The following is a 21,848-nucleotide window of genomic DNA, read 5'->3' as shown; positions in this document are numbered from 1 at the left end:
ACTTTTGTAGGAAAACAAGTGCAAGGAGCCCCTTATGCTCTACCCAGGGAGGCATTTCTTTGCATTTCAGAGCTGGAGGGATTGGATTTTGTAACCAAAACTCTGGGGGCAAGTCAGAAATAAGACATGGCTACTGGATACATCACAGACATGGGGTTTTTCCTGTCAATAGGAGGAACTCAGCTGGTCAGATTAAAGACTTTTCTGCTTAGGAGTTAAAAAGCATGAAATTCATTGTGGTTGTCCCACCACAATGACCTCAATAGCTTTTTTGGAGAGGAAGATTTAAAGACCACACACAAGCTGTTGAATGTATCATCTTCAAGGAACAGTTCTCTTTAGCACTGCCCCAATAAACCCCTGCCTGCATTTGTTCTTCATCCATTATTTGCTGTCTTGGAGCAATGGGTTGATGTGAGGTTTATGTAAAGGCAATGTCCATATGTCTCATGCCTTTGAGTGTCCACACTGTGGATGATATCAGGGCTCATCTCCCAGGAAGACAAGAGAGTTGTGTTGTTTATCAGGCTTACAGCTAAAAGTTTATCAAACTTCACTCACTTCAGAACTGGAAAATAATACAGAAAAACAGGTGGCTCCATGAATTTCTATCTCCTCCCAAGAGTGGGGTATGGAGATATGAGACAGAAACTACCCCAACTGCATCAGATTTGTGCACACTGTGTAAAAAGCAGCAGCTTTTTTGAAATTCCTGGAATGTGCAGAAAGTAGATCATTCAGCTCCCAATGACCTCTGGTTGGGCCATCATGTCCATGATGATCTCCTGAGTCAATTCCTCTCTTGAGACTTCTTTTTCTGATTTTCCCATTCACTGAGCTGGTGGTTGGCACCACCTGGAAGGGGATGTTGATGAGACACTCCCTTGCCCTGCCCCAGCACATCCAGGGTGCACCAGTTGTGCTGCTGGTTGAAGAGGTCCCAGCATGGGTGGGTGGTTTGAGCTGTGCTTGTCCAGCAGCTTGGCAGTGCTTCCACCTCCCTGGCTGTGCCCATCAGGTACTGTGGGCACCTCCAAACTTCTCTGTGTTGACTGTAGCAATCAGTGGAGGGGCCACCAGGAACTCCACTTGGATAAAAACTCAAGAGATCACTTACTCCAAGCTGAAACTGGTGCTCACACATCCATCTGGATTGTTCCTACCTTTCTCTGCTCACTGCAATGACTGCAGTGCCCACCTTCAACAAGCAAATGTCTCTCAGAAGGGACTCTGACAAGCACTGAAACTTAATTCCACCTTCATACCCCTCTCATCCACAACATCACTTCCCATCTCAGGCTGTAAGAGCTGTCAGGAAGAGGTCCATGACTGCCCTCAATGTGTGTTCCAGGCACACTATAGACACTAAAGAAATAATAATCACAGCTCACACCCACAATCCACACACACACTCTTGCCTCATAAAGGCAACTGGTCATATTGTCAGCTCCAATGGGCTTTCCATCGACCTTATTATGGGGAGTCATGAACCTTAACTCATCCAAACAGTACCCAGGGTACGCTGCCCATCCCTGGTGACAACTCAATGGACACGATGGGCAATGTGTCCCAGATGTTCCACTCAGTAGGCACAGTCACATGGCAGGGAAGATGAGTCCCAGATGTTCTGCACAGTAGGTGTGTCCCTGCAAAAGGAAGATGGGTCCCAGATGTCCATGCACTGGTGTGTAAACACTCCTGATGGACCACAGAGAAGCTCCAGGTAAACTGGAGATAGGAAGGCAAGCAAGGAATGAGGACGGTATTTAAACTGGCAACATCTGCCATAGAGTCATGGAATCATGGAGTGGTTTGGGTTGGAAGGGATCTTAAAGATCATCTCATTCCACCCCCTGCCATGGGCAGGGACACCTTCCACCAGTCCAGGTTCCTTCACACCCTGTTCAACCTGGCCTTGGACACTTCCAGGGATGGAGCAGTCACAGCTTCTCTCTGGGCCTCAGAACCCACACAGGGAAGAATTTCTTCCCAATATCCCATCTATTGCTTCCCCCTGTCAGTGGGAAGCCATTTCCCCTTGTCCTGTCACTCCAGGCCCTTGTCCAAAGACCCTTTCCATCTCTTTTGAAGCCCCTGTAGGCACTGGAAGGAGCTCTGAGGTCTCCCTGGAGCCTTCTCTTCTCCAGGTGAACATTCCCAGCTCTCCCAACCTGTCTCTAGAGCTTCCAGCCCCGGAAGCATCTCCATGCCCCACTCTGGACCTGCTCTGACAGGCCCATGTGAATCTCATGCTGAGAGCCCAGAGATGGACACAGGTCTCCAGTGCATTGGGGTGTCTTGGTGTGCCATGGCCTGTTCAGAGTCCTCTCCCCAGAGCACAGTGTGGACTGTCCCTTCTGTCCCCAAGGACTGCTCTTCCTTCTCTTTCCCAGTTGGCTCCTATGCTTGGCAAACACCGTTTTTCCCAGCAAACCTGCAGGTCCCACACTGCTTGGTGGGCTTTGGAGCTGCTCTGCTCACACTCTGGCTGCTTTCTGTGCCTTCCCCATTTCCCTGTGCCTGGCACCGTGGCCAGGGTGGGCAATGCCAGGCACACAGGGCTGGTTGGGGAGCTGGCACAGCTGCCCAGCTGTCTGTGCAGTTTCTGTAGCTGCACAGAGATCTTGGCAATCCTCCTTGTACCGTTCTGACCTGAGGGGTTTTGGAGGTGTCTGCAACTGGGGATAACAAAGCCCTCTTGTCTGCACCAAAGGCACTTTGTGTGGAGTCTGGGCATTGCTCTGATTTCATTTCCTGAGCATCCCTCGTGGAGACCTTCCCAGAGGATCCTGCCCCATTGAGTCAGGAGTGAAGACTCTCTGCAGTCCAAACAGAGCCCTGCAAACTTTTCCACCAGGTCCTGTTCCACAGCCAACTGCAAACATGTTTGTGTCTTGAACCTCCACTCACCACCTGGGATGGTTTTCACTGGAGTTTTCAGCCTGGAAATGGAACTGGGCAACACTTGTGAGTGTTGCTTGAGGGCTGTGAGTTCACAGGGGGCAGAGAGCCCAGGTGTAGGTGTAGGCCTGCAAGGCAATAATGTGTCATTCACAGAATGCTTTGGGTTGGAAAAGACCTTAAAGGTCACCTACTCCAAACCCCTGCAATGAGCAGGGACATCTTCAACCAGATCAGGGAGCTCAGAGCCCCATCCAACCTGGCCTTCAATGTTTCCAGGGTTGGCACATCCATCTCTGGGCAACCTGTGTTGGTGTTTCAGCACACTTATTGTAAAAAAATTTCAACCTCATATCCAGTCTGGATCTCCCTTTTTTTAGTTTAAAACCATCACCCCTTGTTCTATTGCTACAGACCCTTCTAAAAAATTTGTCACCAACTTTTTTACACTGGAAGGGGCTGTGAGGTCTCCCCAGAGCCTTTTCTTCTCCAGGTTGAACACCCCCAGCTCTCCCAGTCTGTCTCCAGAGCAGAGGGACTCCAGCCCTCAGAGTGGCCTCCTCTGGACCCACACCCACCTCATCTACAGTACATGGTGACAAGGACACAATAAGCAGAGCAGAAATTTGACCCAGTTTCCCTTTTCCAGGTGAGCACTGCAGTCCTGGCTGCCTTTGCCCTGTCCCAGTTGATACCAGTTGATGGAAGAAGCCCTTCCTCCTCCCCTGGGCATCTCAGGGACCCAGAACCTCTGAGCTGTGCCAGAAAGAGCAGCACACGTGGAGCTGTGGGGAGTGTGGCAGAAGGGACAGAGTGCCCTCAAACAGGTGGCTCTGAAGCCTTTCCTCCTCTCCATGCCCTCAGCTCCTGCCCAGCGAGTTCCCTGGAGCTCAGGCACTGACTCAGTGTGTCTGTCTGGGAGCTCTGCCTGAGAAAGGAGCTGAGGTGTTGGCCCCAGTCGTTAGGAAGTTATCAGAGAAGTTTAGCTGCAGTGACATCACCTCCTTCTTATGTTACTACAAGGAACTTAGATCCTATTATGGGAGAGGAGGTAACTCAATCGAGCCTTTCAAGATAAACTCAGACAGGAAGAGAGACATGATTGCCTGGAGGCACCAATTAGACGTTTGTGGTGAGCTCAGCTCTGTTCAGCTGACACACGTGCGCTGGGGCCGAGGGAGACATCCAGCACCTCTCTGCAGGGAATGGGTGCCCCAGGAGGGGTGGGGTTCCTCCCACTGCTGCCCACTCAGGCCTCACTCCTTCAACAGCCTCAGTTCTGCCTCCAGAACATCCTTTCTTTCTGTCCCGTGTTCTGCTGTGGACACAGAGTTACAATGCAGAGGGAGAACAGCCCAGTCCAGCACCACTCAGTGCTGCAGGTGATCTTTGGGGGCAAGACTCCTGAGCTTTGGAAAGGGAAATAATAGCCCAATATATTGCAAAAAATACTGTGAGGATGGGCTGCAGTTTGAGGTCCCTCTGCCCTGTGGTGCCTGGGCTGTGGGGAACAACCCAGTCCATGCTGCAAACCAGTTGGGGAACATAACTGGTCTGAGGCACCCAGGCAATACAACCCTTACTGGCTCTGCTGTGTGTGAGGAAGAAAAGGCAGCAGCAAAATTTGGGATATTTCCTGACATTGAGGCACTGAGCATTTCTGTGGCTCTCCAGTCTTCAGCTTTCCCCTTCACAGCCAGAAGGAACTGGAAAGGTGCAAAGTGGTTTCTGTCAGGCATTGGCTGAGATTTGTATCACATCTCTTAGGGAACAGAGAGACTGGTTCTGGTTATGCCCTGGATATTCTGCCAGTCATGTTACCCACAGATCAATGTTTGTGCTTACAGATGTCTTAGAAACACACTTGTACATCCTCTGAAGTGCTCTGGAAGCTGCTCTTGTGACAAGACAGTTGTTAGAAACTGCTGGGTCTGTCACACAGGAAACCAAAGATCTCAGTTTGTAGCTCAGCTTGTAAGAATTAATACAAATTTTAGACACATTCAGTGCACTGATGACTGCACAACCCCCCAACCCCCCAAACCTCCTGAATGCAGCCACTGGTGGCACTGGAAAGGAGAAATCTCCCACTCTCAACCTTTTCTCCTTAGAAAAGGACTTCCCTACCTGCCTGGTTCCTCCTAAGAGTGTTCTTGGTCCAAACCTCCTCTCTGGACTGTTCCTGGCACAGGCAGGGAATTCCTTCTCAGGCATTTCCCAAACACAGACAGTGCTCAAAGCAATGAAGGGGCTCTTCAAAGGCATGTTGGGCCCTTAGCCCTGAACCCACCTGAGGCCAACCTGACACTGTCCTGCCCAAGGAAACACAGACCCACAGACTATTCTGAGCTGGAAGGGACCCACAAGGATCATTGAGTCCGACTCTTAAGTCAATGGCCCACACAGGGGATTGAACCCATGACCTTGGCGTTATTACAACCAAGTTTTAACCAACTGAGCACTTCCTTTTCCCACCCCACAGAGATTCCTCTGCCTCCCCAGAGCTGCCACTGGCACCAGCAGCAGCAAAGGCACCACCTGGCAGGCTCAGGCACTCACACTTAGTGCTGACCTGCTCCTCTCACCATGGCTTGCACAGATGTGAACATCTGCTCAGGGAACAAAGATGCCAATGCCCCAGACCAATGGGCTTGTGATGTTCCTCCAGGCAGCTCCCTCTCTGCCCAAACCTGTGGTCCCTAAAACAGAAGATGAAGTAAACTCTGAGGAGACTGCAGGCAATTTTAGGCACTTTTAGCCACTTTTGACTCAGTGGCATGTTGAAGTCATAGAAATGTCCCTCTCAGCAGCAGATGCAGCTCTAAAGGCAGAGGTTGAGACTTTCCAGCAGCTGGTGATTTTCATAAGATGTTCTTGAATGTCCCACATAAAATCAGCTCCTTCTGAGTGCAGTGAGCAGGACAGTGCTCTGCAGGGCCTGAAAAGTCACCTGGAAATCTTGCCCATCTGGAGTGTGCCATGTGCTCTCCAGACCCACAGCCCTGTTTGGCAGATGTGGCATCAAGTGCCACTCCTAAGCCATCCAGCAGCTCCGTGATGGAGGCATCTCCCTCTGCCAGCAACCAAGGCGTTAATGCTTGCAGGGAAAGCCAAGTGAGTGAGTTGGTGAAAGAAAGATTAAAACATCTCCGTGGAAGGTGAGGAGCCAGCCCCAGCCTGTGCTGTCCCATTTAGCCACTAATCAGCCCAATTATCTCAGGTATAAATCATAACACAAAACACTTACGGAGCCAGAGTCACACACTGAAGAAAGGAGAGAACTGTTGGGTTGGTTTTTGTTTAGTATAATTGATATAATTACCAACAACTCCGTGCCAAGAACTTCAGCTTTGCTGCTTCCAGAAGAGGGTAGAGAGCTGTCTGAAAGCCATAGCAATTAGCAATCCCCACATGCACAGCTTTTATTAGAAAGAATGCACCTCTATTCCAGAATGAGCCAGCAGCTCCCTGAGGAGCACTGAAACATCCCAGAGACCTTGTGGTGCCAAAATGCAGCTGTCACTGAGGCCACTTCCCTGTCCCCTCAGCAGTTCTGCAAAGGCACATAAGGAGTCCTGCCCATCCTGCTGCATAAGAAATGCCTTCACCTGGCACTTCCTTGTTCCTAATTTTAACTCAAGCTCTGCCAGGGGAAATTGAAGTTGGAGATCAGGTAGAAATTCTTTGCAGAGAGAGTGCTCAGGCATTGGAATGGGCTGCCCAGAGAGGGGGTGGATTCCCCATCCCTGGAGGTTTTTCAGCTGAGCTTGGCCGTGGCACTGAGTGCCATGATCTGGTAAAGGGACTGGAGTTGGCCCAAGGGTTGGACTTGATGATCTCAGAGGTCTTTTCCAACCCATTCTGTGATTCTGTGGATGTGGCACTGAGTGAGAATCCACCATGTCTTGATCCACCATGTCTTGATCCAACCCTACTGTGATCACCAGCCCAGGGCACTCCGTGCCCTGGGCTGGTGATCACAGTGGGGTTGGATCAAGGGTTGGACTTGATGATCTCGGAGGTCTTTTCCAACCCAATCCATTCCATGATTCCCTGGCTCCAGGTGGGTGCATCTCACTGTGCTGAGGTCCAAGCTGTTTCTCAGGCTGCTCAGGTCCAGTTCACTGGAATCAGCAGAAAGTGTCCCTGTCACTCCACTGAGGAATCTGTCTGGGCTCTCATCTCCACACTCCAGAGCAGATTAAGGCAGTAATTATGCAGCAATACCTCCTGAGCATGTGATGCCAGAAAGTGTCTCATTAACAGTGGCCACACATTCACAACCTGCCACATGGCCACCAGGCAGCTCCTGCAGAGCTGAGGAGCAGGAGAGCTGGGCTTCATCAAGCAGGTGTCCAAGTACCTCCAAAGGTACAAGGGGGCACGATGGGCTCAAGCTCTGCCAGGGGAAATTGAAGTTGGAGATCAGGTAGAAATTCTTTGCAGAGAGAGTGCTCAGGCATTGGAATGGGCTGCCCAGAGAGGGGGTGGATTCCCCATCCCTGGAGGTTTTTCAACTGAGCTTGGCCATGGCACTGAGTGCCATGATCTGGTAAAGGGACTGGAGTTGGCCCAAGGGTTGGACTTGATTATCTGGGAGATCTTTTCCAACCCAATCCATTCTGTGATTCTGTGGATGTGTCACTGAGTGAAAATCCACCACGTCTTGATCCAACCCCACTGTGATCACCAGCCCAGGGGACGGAGTGATCACAGTGGGGTTGGATCAAGGGTTGGACTTGATGATCTTGGAGGTCTTTTCCAACCCAATCCATTCTCTGATTCTATGAAACCAAATCCCCTGAGGCCCCCATGCTGCCCCACTGACACTTTTCATACCCATGGACCAGGGGAAATGGGTCTTTCCTGAGCTTGTGCTGAAGAGCCATGGAGCAAATCCATCACCACCAAAGGTTTCCCCAACTGCTGGGGCACCGTCCCACTGAAACCAAACCCTTGTGGCTTCACCCAGGAGCTCATGGGAAGAGTGGGACATAAATCCAGACAGCCATGGGCTCCTTCTGCTTCCCCTGTCCCTGTCCCAGCTCAGCCTGGTGCATCAGACCCTGGCTCTGTTTTGGCATTTCCCAAAGCTTAGTTTGGTCTTGAGAAACTCTTCTCTGCAGATAATTTCATTGTCTGATCTTCAATTAATTAAACTTGAATCTGAGCATTCACTTTAAAACAACTTCCATTAAACATATAGGGATTTGGATGAAGGAATGTCTCTGGGAAAAATAAGCAACACCTTTATTTTTTTTAGCAGATTATGATGCCAAAAACTGTCAGAAATCTTATGCTGAGGAAGGAATGAAATAAAAATAAGCAAAAATTAACATTTCCCACATAAGTTTTAATTTTGGTCTGAAAGTTCTTGTTTGTCCCAAAACATTTCCATGAAGTTTTTCATGTAGAATCTTTCATCTTAACCCTGAGCTGCTGCAGGGTTTGCTTTTCTGCTGTTTTGTCTTTGGGTTTGTTGTCTCAGAGGGTGAATGATGCTCTTTGCTGACTTGTTTGACTTCTGGGGGACAGCAGGTAAATTGAGACAGAAATTGAAACATCCCTACCCTTCTCAACAGGAAAATTCACAATTCCTTGGTTTTGGGAGGAGTGAAATAGTTGTTTAACCCATCCTGGGTTATCATTTCCAGTGGTTTGTGAACAAGGAAATGTTTGTGCTCTTTGAATAAGGGTCTGGTGCTGGGGAGACAACAGTGCTGGGAGTAAAATATCTAAATATCTAAAATATTACTTTATATCCTATACTTAATAGAGTAAAAAATACTAATTTCTTTGCCTCGTTCCTTTCTGGAGGGTTGTTGAGCTGAGGGCTGGGCCTTGCCAGCTCTGTCAACTTCCCTCTCTCATGCTTTGATAACAGGCAAAGTGCTTTCTCTTTCCAGCTTGAATCCAGAGATCTTTCCTTTAGATAACTTGGAAAAATAAAACAAGCTCTGCTGGCTGATGGAAATTAAAATTTGCTTTTTCCTTGATATAATTGTTTCCTGGTATTTCATCCAAATTTGAAGTGTTTTCCTGTTATATTCTGGTTTTCAAATCTGCAGATAAGACACCATATCCTGCTCACCATTGTTGCAATGAGAGGCAACTTCCAAACCTAATTTTTAAACTTGATTTTCATAACAAGCTTAATATTTTTTTGGCTTCTCGTCCTATTTCGAAACAAAAACAAATCCTCAAAATTAAAGTTTCTCACCAAATTAAAACCTCAAATTCAACTGCCTGAAGGTTTCCACCGTGATTAAAAAAAAAAAAATAAAAGCAATTGGCAAATGAAGGGGGAAGAAAGGCCCAAACATGTAATGGGTTTAATTCCTGAGCAGTGATGTAGGGTCTGACTCCTCCACAGGGCTGGAGTTGGGGTCAGATGCAGCACCCAAAGCAGAACTGCCACAGGTCTCACAATCCCAGACCAATCCTTGATTTAAAGAAAATATAGATATTGATGGTAAAGCACAATTTTATTAAGGTTTGGCCATAACTGGAGACACACAGGGAGCTCATGCCCCAAATTTTGTGTCTCCTGCTCTGGCCAAGATGTAATAAAATTGTGCTTTACCATCAATATCTGTATTTTCTTTAAATCAATTTTTTTTTGTATGATAAAGCACAATTTTGTTCCAGCTTGGCCATAGCTGGAGACACACAGGGAGCTCATGCCCCAAATTTTGTGTCTCCAGCTCTGGCCAAGCTGTAATAAGATTGTGCTTTACCATCAATATCTATATTTTCTTTAAATCAATTTTTTTTGTATGATAAATCACAATTTTATTACAGCTTGGCCATAGCTGGAGACACACAGAGAGCTCAGGCTCCAAAGTCTGCCGTGTACAAAAATCTTTATAGAGGTAATTTCAAATATCTGTTACAGACACTCATCACATTCACATTATTTTCTAATATAAGAATGTTATATAATATCAATTTAAACAGTAGTTCCTTTTACTTCCCCACCCAGGTTTCTACCCTGCTGCTTGTTGATGGTGAGGTGTTAAACAGACCTTCTCTTATCAGTCTTTTATTCCCTTTTATCTCACTTGTCCACATTTAAGGCAAACTTAAGTCCCTTTTAACTTTTGCCTGGCAAGGAGTTACTTTTGCAGTCACAAGGAATATAGTTAAAAATTTTAATAGTCTAATTTTTCTCCCTGTTTCATCCTTCCCTCCTGGAATGGGTTGGTGTGTGAGCAGGTGCCCCAAACTGGGCTGTGCCTCCACACTTTGCTCGGGCACATCCATGGCAAGCCCGGCCCCAGGGGAGGCAGCTTTGATTTTTGTTTTAAGGGGGGTGGCTGCAAACCACAACTGGCCAGTGCCCGTCTGGGGAGCCCACATGGAAGGACTGAGCCCAACCACCGTGTTTCACAACCTGCCACCCCTTGGCAGCACCGAAGGACCATCAAGAAAGGCTGATTGATCCTTGGTGGTGGTCAGACATCTCCAAGCCTCACACCGGTACCTTCCTTTGTTAATCACTATTTACCACCTCATCCAATCTCCCTGGCCATCAATCCACCCCGCCCAGGCATCGCTGCCTTTGCACAACACTCACAGGCAGGTGAAGCAACGAGAGATCCCTCATTGCCAAACTGATGCTTTGAGAGACCCCAAAAAAGGGACTCCGAGCCAAGTTGGTGGGGGGTGAGATAAAAAGGTGGATTCTTTAACGTCCAGGCTTAGGGCTTTCAGGGGGGTGTTCAGCCTGGAGAAGAGGAGGCTCAGAGGTGACCTCAGCACTGTCTGGAACTGCCTGAAGGGAAGTTCTGGCCAGGTGGGGGTTGGTCTCTTCTCCCAGACACTTAGCAATAGGACAAGGGGGCACGATGGGCTCAAGCTCTGCCAGGGGAAATTGAGTTGGAGATCAGGAAAAAATTCTTTGCAGAGAGAGTGCTCAGGCATTGGAATGGGCTGCCCAGAGAGGGGGTGGATTCCCCATCCCTAGAGGTTTTTCAGCTGAGCTTGGCCGTGGCACTGAGTGCCATGATCTGGTAAAGGGCCTGGAGTTGGCCCAAGGGTTGGACTTGATGATCTTGGAGGTCTTTTCCAACCCAATCCATTCTGTGATTCTGTGGATGTGGCACTGAGTGAGAATCCACCACGTCTTGATCCAACCCCACTGTGATCACCAGCCCAGGGCACGGAGTGATCACAGTGATCACAGTGGGGCTGGATCAAGAGTTGGACTTGACGATCTCAGAGGTCTTTTCCAACCCAATCCATTCTATGATTCATTGTTTTATCCGGGTTCAGTAACCATGAAGTCTGTGGAATCACAGATTCCCCCCCCTGTTTCTCTCCCACCCAGACGCCTGGATGCCAACCTGATCTCCGTGGTGCCCGAGAGGAGCTTCGAGGGGCTGCTGTCCCTGCGCCACCTGTGGTTGGACGACAATGCCCTGACGGAGATCCCGGTGCGGGCCCTGAACCAGCTGCCAGCGCTCCAAGCCATGACCCTGGCACTCAACCACATCTGGCACATCCCCGACTTCGCCTTCCAGAACCTCAGCAGCCTCGTGGTGCTGTAAGTCTTTCTCCACTCTTTACCTCCCCAAGGTGCTGCCCTGACCTATGGACTCCTTCTCCTCCTCTGGGGTCACTCCCCAGAAGCAGCTTCTTTGCCCCCCGTGTTGGTGGGGACAGAAGTTTTGTTAAAGATTCAGGGGATGCCCATCATTGGATACGAAATTATAAAACTGCCTATTTCAATTTTTAGCACAGTTTCCTCACATTTCCCCCCACTTTTGCAAAGCTCTCCAATATATGTTTATTAATTGTATTTAAAATAATCACTATCTGGAAACAAAATACTTTATTTTTTTCCTCAAAGACTCAAGCAACTAAAAGCTTCTCATTTCTCTTCCTCCCTCCAATCCCTGAGTAAAAACTATGGGAATTTCTAACGAGACAAACTAAAATTGCATTGTCACAACTTGCAGTCAGGTCAAAAGAAAAGCAATATTTCTATTTCTTGGAACACAAACTCAAAAAATCCCTTTTTTTACCAAATAAGATATTAAACCAAAGGTGTAACCTCAGGACCTTGTCCAAGCCCACACCTTCTTATTTGCATGACTGTGCTATGTCTGCAGGTCAGATGGTTTTGCAGTGGTTGAAATCCAGTTTGCATTATAAGCATTTTACTGACTGTTTGGAGTGATGCTGCTCCAGGACACCTGGTCCAGGAGGAGAACATTCACTCCAAGGGAACAGAGACACTCAACCACTCACAACCTTCGCTCAGGGATAGAACTGACCCCTCCGGCAGCTGCTCAGGAGGGGAATCCTTTCCATCAGCAGAGGCTTGGAGACTATCGTGCTTTTAAAAGGAAATTCCCACGTGCAAATTAGCTACTCATTACCTCTTTGGTGTTGATTAGCAAGGTGAGGTGTGACTGCCAACTGCTTTGGAGCTCCTCTATCCACAGAAATGCCACCTCTAGTTTGGTGATTTGTCCTGATAGCAGAGCGTTAAGTGACCTCAGCATGTGGTGCCTTAGTGAAAGTTTAGCAATTATTTCCCTTTCAAAATTTAAAGTGTTTACAGGAGCCATCCAGCACAGAGAGTGCTTGGACAAAGCACAGTTCAGGGGTTTATTAAACATCAACTTCAGCTGTTTAGACAAAGCAGAAAGGCTTATTTAGGAGAAATGCGAAAAGCAACTTGAGAAAAGTCGAAGAAATCGTTTTCACCCACAACAGTGCTCGTTCTGCGAGGCAACCCACGGCCACCAGAATGCAACCACTTCAGTCAGCTTTAATAACTCTGCCAGTGGGTGAGCTGACATTTGGGGTTTAGTTCAGCCTCCAAAACATGCTGCTTTCATTTGGGCTTATCCCATACTCTGGGCGAGAAGCAACTCCTTAATTAAACAGGCAAGCTCGAGAAATAAAAGTCATTGACCATTAGGTCACAAGGGAGAGAATAATGTCCCACCACACACAGTTGGAAGGGAACACACGTGTGATCCTGCCAGGCTCTGTGGGACACGATGCTGCATTTTTGTGGGATCACAAGTGTTTGGCAGAACCGGCCCCATAAATCTCTCCCAGGCTTCCATGCAAAGCCTTGTCAGCGCCCCAGCAGTGCAGAGTCACCCAGAGCTCCTCCTGCATCCCTACCAGGGCTGTGTCCCCACTCCAGACTCACCCCCCAAGCAAGCAAACGTCCCCAAATCCAGCCAAGCTGGAGAGGAGACTTCCCCCACCAGGATGCTGCATAGATTCCTCTGCAGGTGTCTGGATTTGCAGGTAGATGGAGGAGAGTTGGCTGCTGCCAGAAACACTGGAAACTTCCATCCACGGAGCTATTCCAGAGAGCCCTGGGGGCAGGAAAGCCGAGGGCAGAGGTGGGTGAGCACAGGGGAACCTCTGATCGATCCTCACCATCCCATCTGACCAGGGCTGAGGAAAGGAGCCTCCCAGGGGCAGAGCTGGGCTGCTGTTCCTCCTCCACACACCCTGGGCCTTTGGGTGAGCTCTGGGTGACTCTCCTGCACTGCCACGAGGCTCCAGCATCAGAGTATCCCAGGCTCAACCTGGAATGCTTTAAAGGTTCAGACTCTGCTAATAAATGACACCTTTGCTGAGGAATTCCCTGATCTTATTCCCATCTTTTGCTGCTTCAGGTTTCGAAGTGGGGCTTCAGGCAGTTCAGAGAGCAGAGCCTTGTGTAAATCACTCATCATGAGCCTCAGTAATTGGCACCATCCTTTCCCAGCTTTAACAACAAGTGCTCTGTGTGCTGGGACGCTGGCACCGTGCTGGGGTGGCAGAGGGGAGGTGGATATTTGATCAGGGTAGCTCATGGGAATAGGATACTGAGCATGTCACCTCCAAGCCTGATCTATTCAGAACCAAATGTCTCTCAGCATCTGCAAGCTGAAATAGTCCTGAATGCTTTTCAGCTGATGGTTTGTGTGAAGCAAAGGTTGTTTTACAAAAAAAAAATCGTGTTCTTTCTTGGGCATAAAAGAGTTTTCATTCAGCAGTCAGTGTCTGCATCCCCCCTGCTGCTGTGCTGACAGGCCGAGAAAGGGCATGACAGCAGCTCCCATTAGTGCCCCTCATCTCCTCTGTCAGCTGGAGGCAGCAGCAAGCCCAGCCTCAAGCCAGGAGTCACAGCACCTCTGTCAGCTCAGCTCCCCAGAGGGCTCTGCAAGGAAGATCTTACATGGATGAATTTGGGATCCACTGCCAAGAACTCCCCCACGCTGTGTCCTGTCCTTGCTGCCACATCTCTGCAGGTCCCTCCTTTCCTGATGTCACCAAAGGAGCTTCCAACAGAGATGGTCTGAGTGATCTCTCCAAAACAGGTCAAGCAGCAGAGAGGTTTGCCCTGTAAAGAGGGACCTGGATAGGGAAAGTCTTAGAGCAGTTTTGTGTAGTGGTTTTGCATTCATCACACAGCAGAGAATCCCTTAAATCCACACAAATGAGGTCCAAATGCAGCTCCTTCCCTCTTTGGGACCATGGGGAGCCTTGGCTCCTGGAAACCACCCTGACTCAAACACTTCTGCAATGCTGAACTGTCAAGAGAACCCTCACATGCAGAGACTCAAGTTGGCCCCATAATGCCAAAGAGATGATCCACTCCTCTCTGCTGACCCTGACCCTTGACTACAAGTCTTCTGAAAACAAGGACTCTGGAAGTTGTTTCCAGTTACTTTTGCTTAAACCCCTCTAATTCTTGTGCTTTGTGTCCCCCTCCTCTGTGCCATCACTGTGCTTGTTACTGTCTGTTCTGCCCTTCCTTCATCTCAGTTCCTCTTTTCCAGTTCCCACCCAGCTACTTGGTCTGAAACATGGAAGCCCAGAGTGGTTCCAACCATCTCTTTCCAATCCCCTGCCTGGGCAGGGACACCTCCCACCAGCTCAGATTGCTCCAAGCCCTGTCCAACCTGGCCTTGGACACTTCCAGGGATCCAGGAGCAGCCACAGCTTCTTTGGGCACCTGTGCCAGGGCCTGCCCACCCTCACAGGGAAGAATTTCTTCCAACATCAAATTTAAACCTACACTCTTTCAGATTCAAACCTTTCCCCCTTGTCCTGTCTGTGTGGAATCAGAAGTGAGTTCTCATACAACACTTGCTTGTTCCTTCACTCCTTCAGATGGAGAGACCAGATCTGACCTGCATCAAAGACTAATTCCAGTTTATACAATGTCTCAATGCCATTCTGGGCCTGCTTTCCCTTTTCTAGTCATCCCTGTCATTTGATTTGCCTTTTTTGACAGCTGCTAAACCCCAAGACCTCCTTCATGGAGGTATTTAAAGCCTGTTGGGGTGTGTGCTCATGTGAGACTTGTTCTCCCCACTACAGCACTTGACATTCACACCATCTGAACTGCAGTTTTATTTTCAAGAACAAGCCCCTCACCTGCAAGTGGTCCCTTCCAGGGTCACCCAGCAGCACCTTCCTGAATGTGTGAGGGCAGTAAATGAAGGAGCTTTAGTAGAACTTCTCTTTCTTCCAGTTTTCATCGTGTAAGGACATGATGCAGCTCTCTCTTTAACAACAACGTGGCTTTGGGACTAGAAGGGAAAACAAGTTTCCAGCAGTCCTGGCTTCCCATTACCATTTTGGTCCTTGTTCTGGTGCAACACTGGCCAAAACTTTCAAAAGTCACCACTGCTTTTCAGTCCTCCCTGCCTGGGAGCAAACACCAAACATTCCTGCTTTCCAGGGGAGCTGAGATCAGTCATTTCTGCTGAATGTGGGTGGGACTCGGAGCTTCCCAGCACCACAAACCCCAGTCTGGTGGATTGGAGCAGCAGGATGAGCCTGGGAATCCCTGCCCTCACCTGTGCAAGGGAATTACCAGCCCCTTTCTGAGGAGTTCTTGGGAACCTCAGTGTTGGCTGGGAGTGCCAGGCATGTGCAATTCATTTTCACCAAGAACAATATTGCCTGGAACATCTGGGTCCCATTCATGAACCTTTTCATTTGCAGAAGTGCCTTTTCTCTCAGAGGACCAAACTCTGCCTTGACAAAAGCAAATTTCCCTCTCCAGCACTTGAGGAAGAAGCAAATCATGTTCTAATGCACTCTGAGAATGTCACTTCTGATCAAACTTTATTCTTCACCAGACAAGCCTCATGCTGGTCCTTCGCTGCCAGAAACAATCCGTGGAATTTGCACCATTTATGGTTTAGGTTTCTCCACTTACCCATGTCCAAGTTGAGGAAAGGGACCATTTTGCCACAATAGAGATGAAAGTTCATCATGGCAATGGCTGGTTCAGTAGACTAATTAATTTCATGTCAGAATTGAGCTTGGACAAAGCACAGTTCAGGGGTTCCAATCATCTAATGCAAATAACTGATGGAAAATATTTGCATTTGTCCTTTTTGAGGAGCAAAAAATGAAGTCATTAAAACTGAAAGCGGTGGCGAATCCACCACTTCTCTTTGTAGTCTCTTCCAGTGGTTAATCATCCTTAGTGTTAAAAAAAAAAAAAGCTCATATTTCCCATTTGAATTTTCTTTGGCTTTGACTTCAGACATTTGCTCTTATTATTCTTTTCTCCACTAAATCACAGAACCATTTTAGTACCCAGGTTTGTAAGCAGGAAAAATCCTACACATTACACTGCACTCATCCCCTTCATCTTATTTGTAATAAGCTGAACAGATTGAGTTCTCTAAGACTCCATCCTAGGCTGGGGGGGGTTGGATCATTTTTCACAGAATCACAGAATGGATTGGGTTGGAAAAGACCTCCCAGATCATCAAGTCCAACCCTTGGGCCAACTCCAGTCCCTTTACCAGATCATGGCACTCAGTGCCACGGCCAAGCTCAGCTGAAAAACCTCCAGGGATGGGGAATCCACCCCCTCTCTGGGCAGCCCATTCCAATGCCTGAGCACTCTCTCTGCAAAGAATTTCTTTCTCCTCTCCAACTTCAATTTCCCCTGGCAGAGCTTGAGCCCATCGTGCCCCCTTGTCCTATTGGTGAGTGCCTGGGAGAAGAGACCAACCCCCACCTGGTCAGAACTTCCCTTCAGGGAGTTCCAGACAGTGCTGAGGTCACCTCTGAGCCTCCTCTTCTCCAGGCTGAACACCCCCAGCTCCCTCAGCCAGGGGAAATTGAAGTTGGAGATCAGGTGGAAATTCTTTCCAGAGAGAGTGCTCAGGCATTGGAATGGGCTGCCCAGAGAGGGGGTGGATTCCCCATCCCTGGAGGTTTTTCAGCTGAGCTTGGCCGTGGCACTGAGTGCCATGATCTGGTAAAGGGACTGGAGTTGGACCAAGGGTTGGACTTGATGATCTGGGAGGTCTTTTCCAACTCAATCCATTCTGTGGATGTGGCACTGAGTGAGAATCCACCATGTCTTGATCCAACCCTACTGTGAGAATCCACCATGTTTTGATCCAACCCTACTGTGATCACCAGCCCAGGGCACTCCGTGCCCTGGGCTGGTGATCACAGTGGGGTTGGATCAAGGGTTGGACTTGATGATCTGGGAGGTCTTTTCCAACCCAATCCATTCTATGATTCCATCATTCTAGCTCTGATAGCAAGGCCTTAAAGACTTCCCAAGTTTTTGTGTCCTGAGGGTTGTTTATAGCCCAGAACCAGCTGTAATTTGCAGGGCAGAATATAACGCCGTGTGGGCTGAGCTCAAATTGACGAGCCCTGGAGATGTTGCAATTCCACTTGTTAAAATTTGTTTACTAGGGAAGGAAAAAAAAGAGGCAGGATGGAAGACAGTGATGGCTTTTCAAGTGTTTACCTTTCCAGCTCTCTTGTTTCTATTATTGCCATGTGGTTGGGTAACTCTAGAGTTCAGCTTGGACAGCAAATTTTTTTATAACTCCCTTTTTTGGTTGCTCATAATTTTCTCACCAACAAAGAACTTCCTTCGGATGATTTTCATTACTCTGCCTCCAAACAAAGTCCTTCAGAGCTAAATATAAGCAGAGCAGGTGATTGTTTTGCTGTGCTGTCTCCTTGCCTGACTGCAGTGACAGCACTCAGCATGTCCAACCTGGGACAAGGTGTCCTGTCACACCATCCCCACAGAGCTCCAGGGAATTCCCTGGCATTTGGCATTCCCTTCTCCCCTTGCAGCAGACACAGAGTTCTTGTGCTGCCTCTTGATGTGATTCCAGAGCAACTGCAGACTCAGTGTCCAGTGCTCAAAAGGACCCAAGAGGGTTGACACCACCAAGTGAAGAAAAGTCAGCATGATCTGAAGACGTAACATTGATAGAAAAACCATTTGAATTCAAAGTTCTCTTCTTGTGATAAAGAGAAAGTTCTCCTGCAAGACTCCCATTTTGACCTCAAGCTTCTTTTCTCCTCTAAAAGTCACAATCCAAGTTTTCTTGCAGGCAACATCCTTTCCTTTTCCCCCGTTTGCTCCAAGGAGCAAACATTTTTATCACACATCTTTCCCCTCCCTTCCCCTTCCTCTGAAATGTTTGTATGTTCTCATCCCAACGACAAACATCCTTCTTGGGCTGCTTTCTGTTTTGCAAGCCCTACCAAGCTGCCCTAGAGCCTGGCTGTGCCTCCACTCCCTGCTCCCTCCTGTTTTACCCTGGAATATTTGGCAGTGGGAGCTGCCTGTGCTCAGCCAAACAACTCACACTTGAATCCAGGTGGAGTGAGAGATTCTTCAAGCTGAGACAGATTTAGATCAAGCAGCAAAGAATGAAAAAGTCATTGATCCACCTGCCAGTGTGGAGGTTCCCCCAGGCTCTTGGAAGGAGCAGCAGCTTTGGACAAAGGCTGGTGCATCCCTGGTGGTGACAGGGCAGAAAAGGACCCCGAAGGCGAGTGGGGTGGCAGCAGATCCACCAGAGAGCCTGGGCTGATGGAGAAACCTGTCCTGACAGAGAGAGGAAAGGGAGTGTCCTGTGCAGAGGACCTGAGCCCCTCAGTGGGTGTTTATCCACCCAGACCTCACCAGTGCAGGCATGGCCATCACTGAGGGGGTCCAGTGCAGGTTGGTAGCAGTGGGTTGTCTTCTCCTGTTTTTCAGCAGACTTCCCTCAGGCTTCTCACAAGAACTTTCTCCATGGAACTGGAGGTGTCCTTGAGTGGGATTTCAGAGGGACAAGCACAATTAGCCATGAGCTCACCCCCTCTGTAAGGACAGTCAGTGGCAGAGCACTCAGAGGTGCACACATAAGGAGGGGAAGAATCCAGGGATTAAGGCCTTGGGTTTGTGCCATGGGAGTGAGGGGCCCGTCAAAACAGAGAACCCAGAACTCCAGGAACTCATCACCTGCAGAGCTCACAAGGCAAAGTTACCCCAGGTGGCTTAGCAGGGTCCCCCAGCATGTGGCTCTCCAGTGCCAGCTTTAAGGCTGGGAGCTCCAGGACCTTGAAGCACCAGATGTTCATGGCATGTAGCACCAGGATGAAGGGAAATAGGGAAATAATTGTTCCTGTAGTGCACCAGCCTGGGGCATGGCCCCAGCACTTCAGCCAGGCCCTCTGAAGCATAAACTGAAGACAACTCTCATTGCAATCCAAGTGGAGCCAGTTTGGGAACTGGCAGCACCTTCTTATTTTTTTTTTAGCAAGTAAAGATAATAAACTGTGACTAACAGGATGATTTTGAGCTCAAAGCCTTCTTGCTGCTATTAAGACTCCAAGAAGTCCAAATATGTTTGTGACCTTAGATAGCCCCCCGTGCCCATGAACAGCTGTCAAAGCCACATGGTGGGCTGGGCCCAGGGGAAGAGCTCCAGGGTGTTTCTTGAATCTTCTTGCTTAAGCCTATTCATCCACAGTCACCTGGCAGCTGTGAAGGGGGAGATCTCAGAGAAACTCCTCCATCAGCCTGGAATTCCAGGGAGGGATGGGAGCTCTGTAGCTGCTCTGCAAAGCAGAATTGCATCCAGCACAGGGGGCAAGAGAGGGAAACCTGTGAGCCCTCTCAGCATCCCAGCCCAGGCTGTGCTCAGCTTGCAGGATGTCCTGGACCACAGCTCAGTCCACAGGAAAAGGTCAACTTGCACCTCCACTGACCATCTGTGTTCTGTCCACAGGCACCTGCACAACAACCGGATCCAGAGCCTGGGAGCCAAAGGATTTGATGGACTGCACAGCCTGGAAACTCTGTGAGTCCTGTTGTTTTCTGTGTCCCAAAGAGCTGCTGTGTGTTCATTATCCCCCTTGGAAACCCTGTGAGTCTCCTGTTGTGTTCCGTGTCCCAAAGAGCTGCTGTGTGTTCATTCCACCATTGGAAACCCTGTGAGTCTCCTGTTGTGTTCCGTGTCCCAAAGAGCTGCTGTGTGTTCATTACCCCCCTTGGAAACCCTGTGAGTCCTGTTGTTTTCTGTGTCCCAAAGAGCTGCTGGGTGTTCATTTCCCCCAGCACAGCCTGCAGGACAAGGGGGCAGCCCCACTGCCCCTCACTGGTCACCATCTCCCGAGGGATGGTCACCATGCCCTGAGGGATGATCACCATGTCCTGAGGGATGGTCACCATGCCCCAGGCACCAGCACCAGGGCCTGATGCCCACTGGGCAGTGGGAGACTGGACTCTCTCCCTGCAGCCATGCAAAGTGCTCTGGCTGTGCTGTGGCTGCACAGGGGCCTGTGAATGTGGGCAGAGAGGCTGGGAGGGGGCTCCGAGGCCCTGGACAACAGCCTAGTTCAGGTGCAACCCCAAGACCTGCACACATGTCCTGCTCAGGGAATGTGTCCCCTTCTCAACACATGTCTCTGGTCCCAAAGCCTCCTCAGCACCTGATCACCAAAAAAAGGATCTGGCTGGAGTCAGGGGCCAGTAAAATCCTCAGGGATCTGTGGGGTGTCTCTGTTTGAGATGGTCTCATGGTCTGGCATCACCTGTAGCCAGCTGAGTTCATCTTGCACCATGTGCTTGGCATGTCTGGGTACCAATCCATCAGGGAGGGTGGGAAGCAGGAACGAACTCTCCTCCAGGACACGTCATCATAAAGGTAGATTGAGATTGGATATTAAGAAGAAGTTCTTTACTCAGAGGGTGGGCAGGCCCTGGCACAGGGTGCCCAGAGAAGCTGTGGTTGCCCCATCCCTGGAAGTGTCCAAGGCCAGGTTGGATGGGGCTTGGAACAACCTGGGATAGGGGCAGGTGTCCCCCATGGTAGCAGGTTGGAATGAGATGAGCTTCAAGGTCCCTTCCAACCAAAACTGTTCCATGATTCTGTGATTAGAAGGAGGCAGCTCACCCTGAGCTGGAAGAGAGATAGATGTGACAGCCTGGGCACAAACCCTGAGCTGTGGCAGCTGCAGGAAGGGCCAGGGCCTCATGTGCTTTCCATTGGCCCAGGAGGAAACACAAACAAGCAAGCAAATAAATTGAGGCTCTGAAAGACTGGAAGAGGTGTCTGATGCCTTCAATTGTGCAGAAACATGTCCCTCCATGCAGGCTTGGGGTCAGAGTCAGGCTCTCTGTGCTTGCCAGGGAGAACTAGGGGGTCTGCTTCATGGCAAAAGGAGGTGCTGCTTCCCAGCATTCAAGTGCCACTCAAGGAGAAAAGGCCCCCCTGTGCCCAGCACGGTGCCAACAGCAGCTATCGGGCGAGAGTGGCAGCAGCAGGCAAGCCCTTGGTCCCCAGACACGCTCCTCAGGGCAGGACCATGACAGGCATTGTCTCTTCCTTTCAGACTGGCAGATCCTGGGGCCACCCAGAAGGGCTCAGCTGGGGAGAGACTGAGCTGTGCCAGGGGCAGGAGGCTGATGGATGGTCTCCTCGGGTGACCCACGGGTGCCCAGCACTGGGCCAGCTTTGGCTGCTCCCCCAGCCGTTCCTGGTGGTCACAGAGCTGTGGCACCCAGGCAGCACAGAGGCAGGAGAGCTGCAGGAGGAGGCAGAGGACTGATGGAAGAAACTCTTGTTTGAGCTCCAGCAGTGGCAGACCAGGCAGCAACATCACAGCCTCCAGCAGGGCACCCTCACTCTGCAGCCAGAGTGGTTACAGCA

The 21,848-nt window shown here is 49.5% G+C and overlaps 1 protein-coding gene across 1 annotated transcript in view; it reads left to right on the top strand.

Moving 5' to 3' along the window:
- The window catches only part of LGR6 (leucine rich repeat containing G protein-coupled receptor 6), a 130,353-nt gene that overhangs the window by 71,871 nt on the left and 36,634 nt on the right, over window positions 1-21,848 (top strand). The window contains exons 5-6 of the mRNA XM_071578499.1: window positions 11,231-11,446; window positions 19,926-19,997. Coding sequence (XP_071434600.1) covers window positions 11,231-11,446; window positions 19,926-19,997 — 288 coding nt within the window. The remainder of the gene's footprint in view (window positions 1-11,230; window positions 11,447-19,925; window positions 19,998-21,848) is intronic.

This window comes from Pithys albifrons, chromosome 28 (assembly GCF_047495875.1).
Source record: "Pithys albifrons albifrons isolate INPA30051 chromosome 28, PitAlb_v1, whole genome shotgun sequence".
NCBI classification, from domain to species: domain Eukaryota; kingdom Metazoa; phylum Chordata; class Aves; order Passeriformes; family Thamnophilidae; genus Pithys; species Pithys albifrons.
Note: the sequence above shows the minus strand (reverse complement) of the source record. Positions and strands in the feature narration are given on the sequence as shown.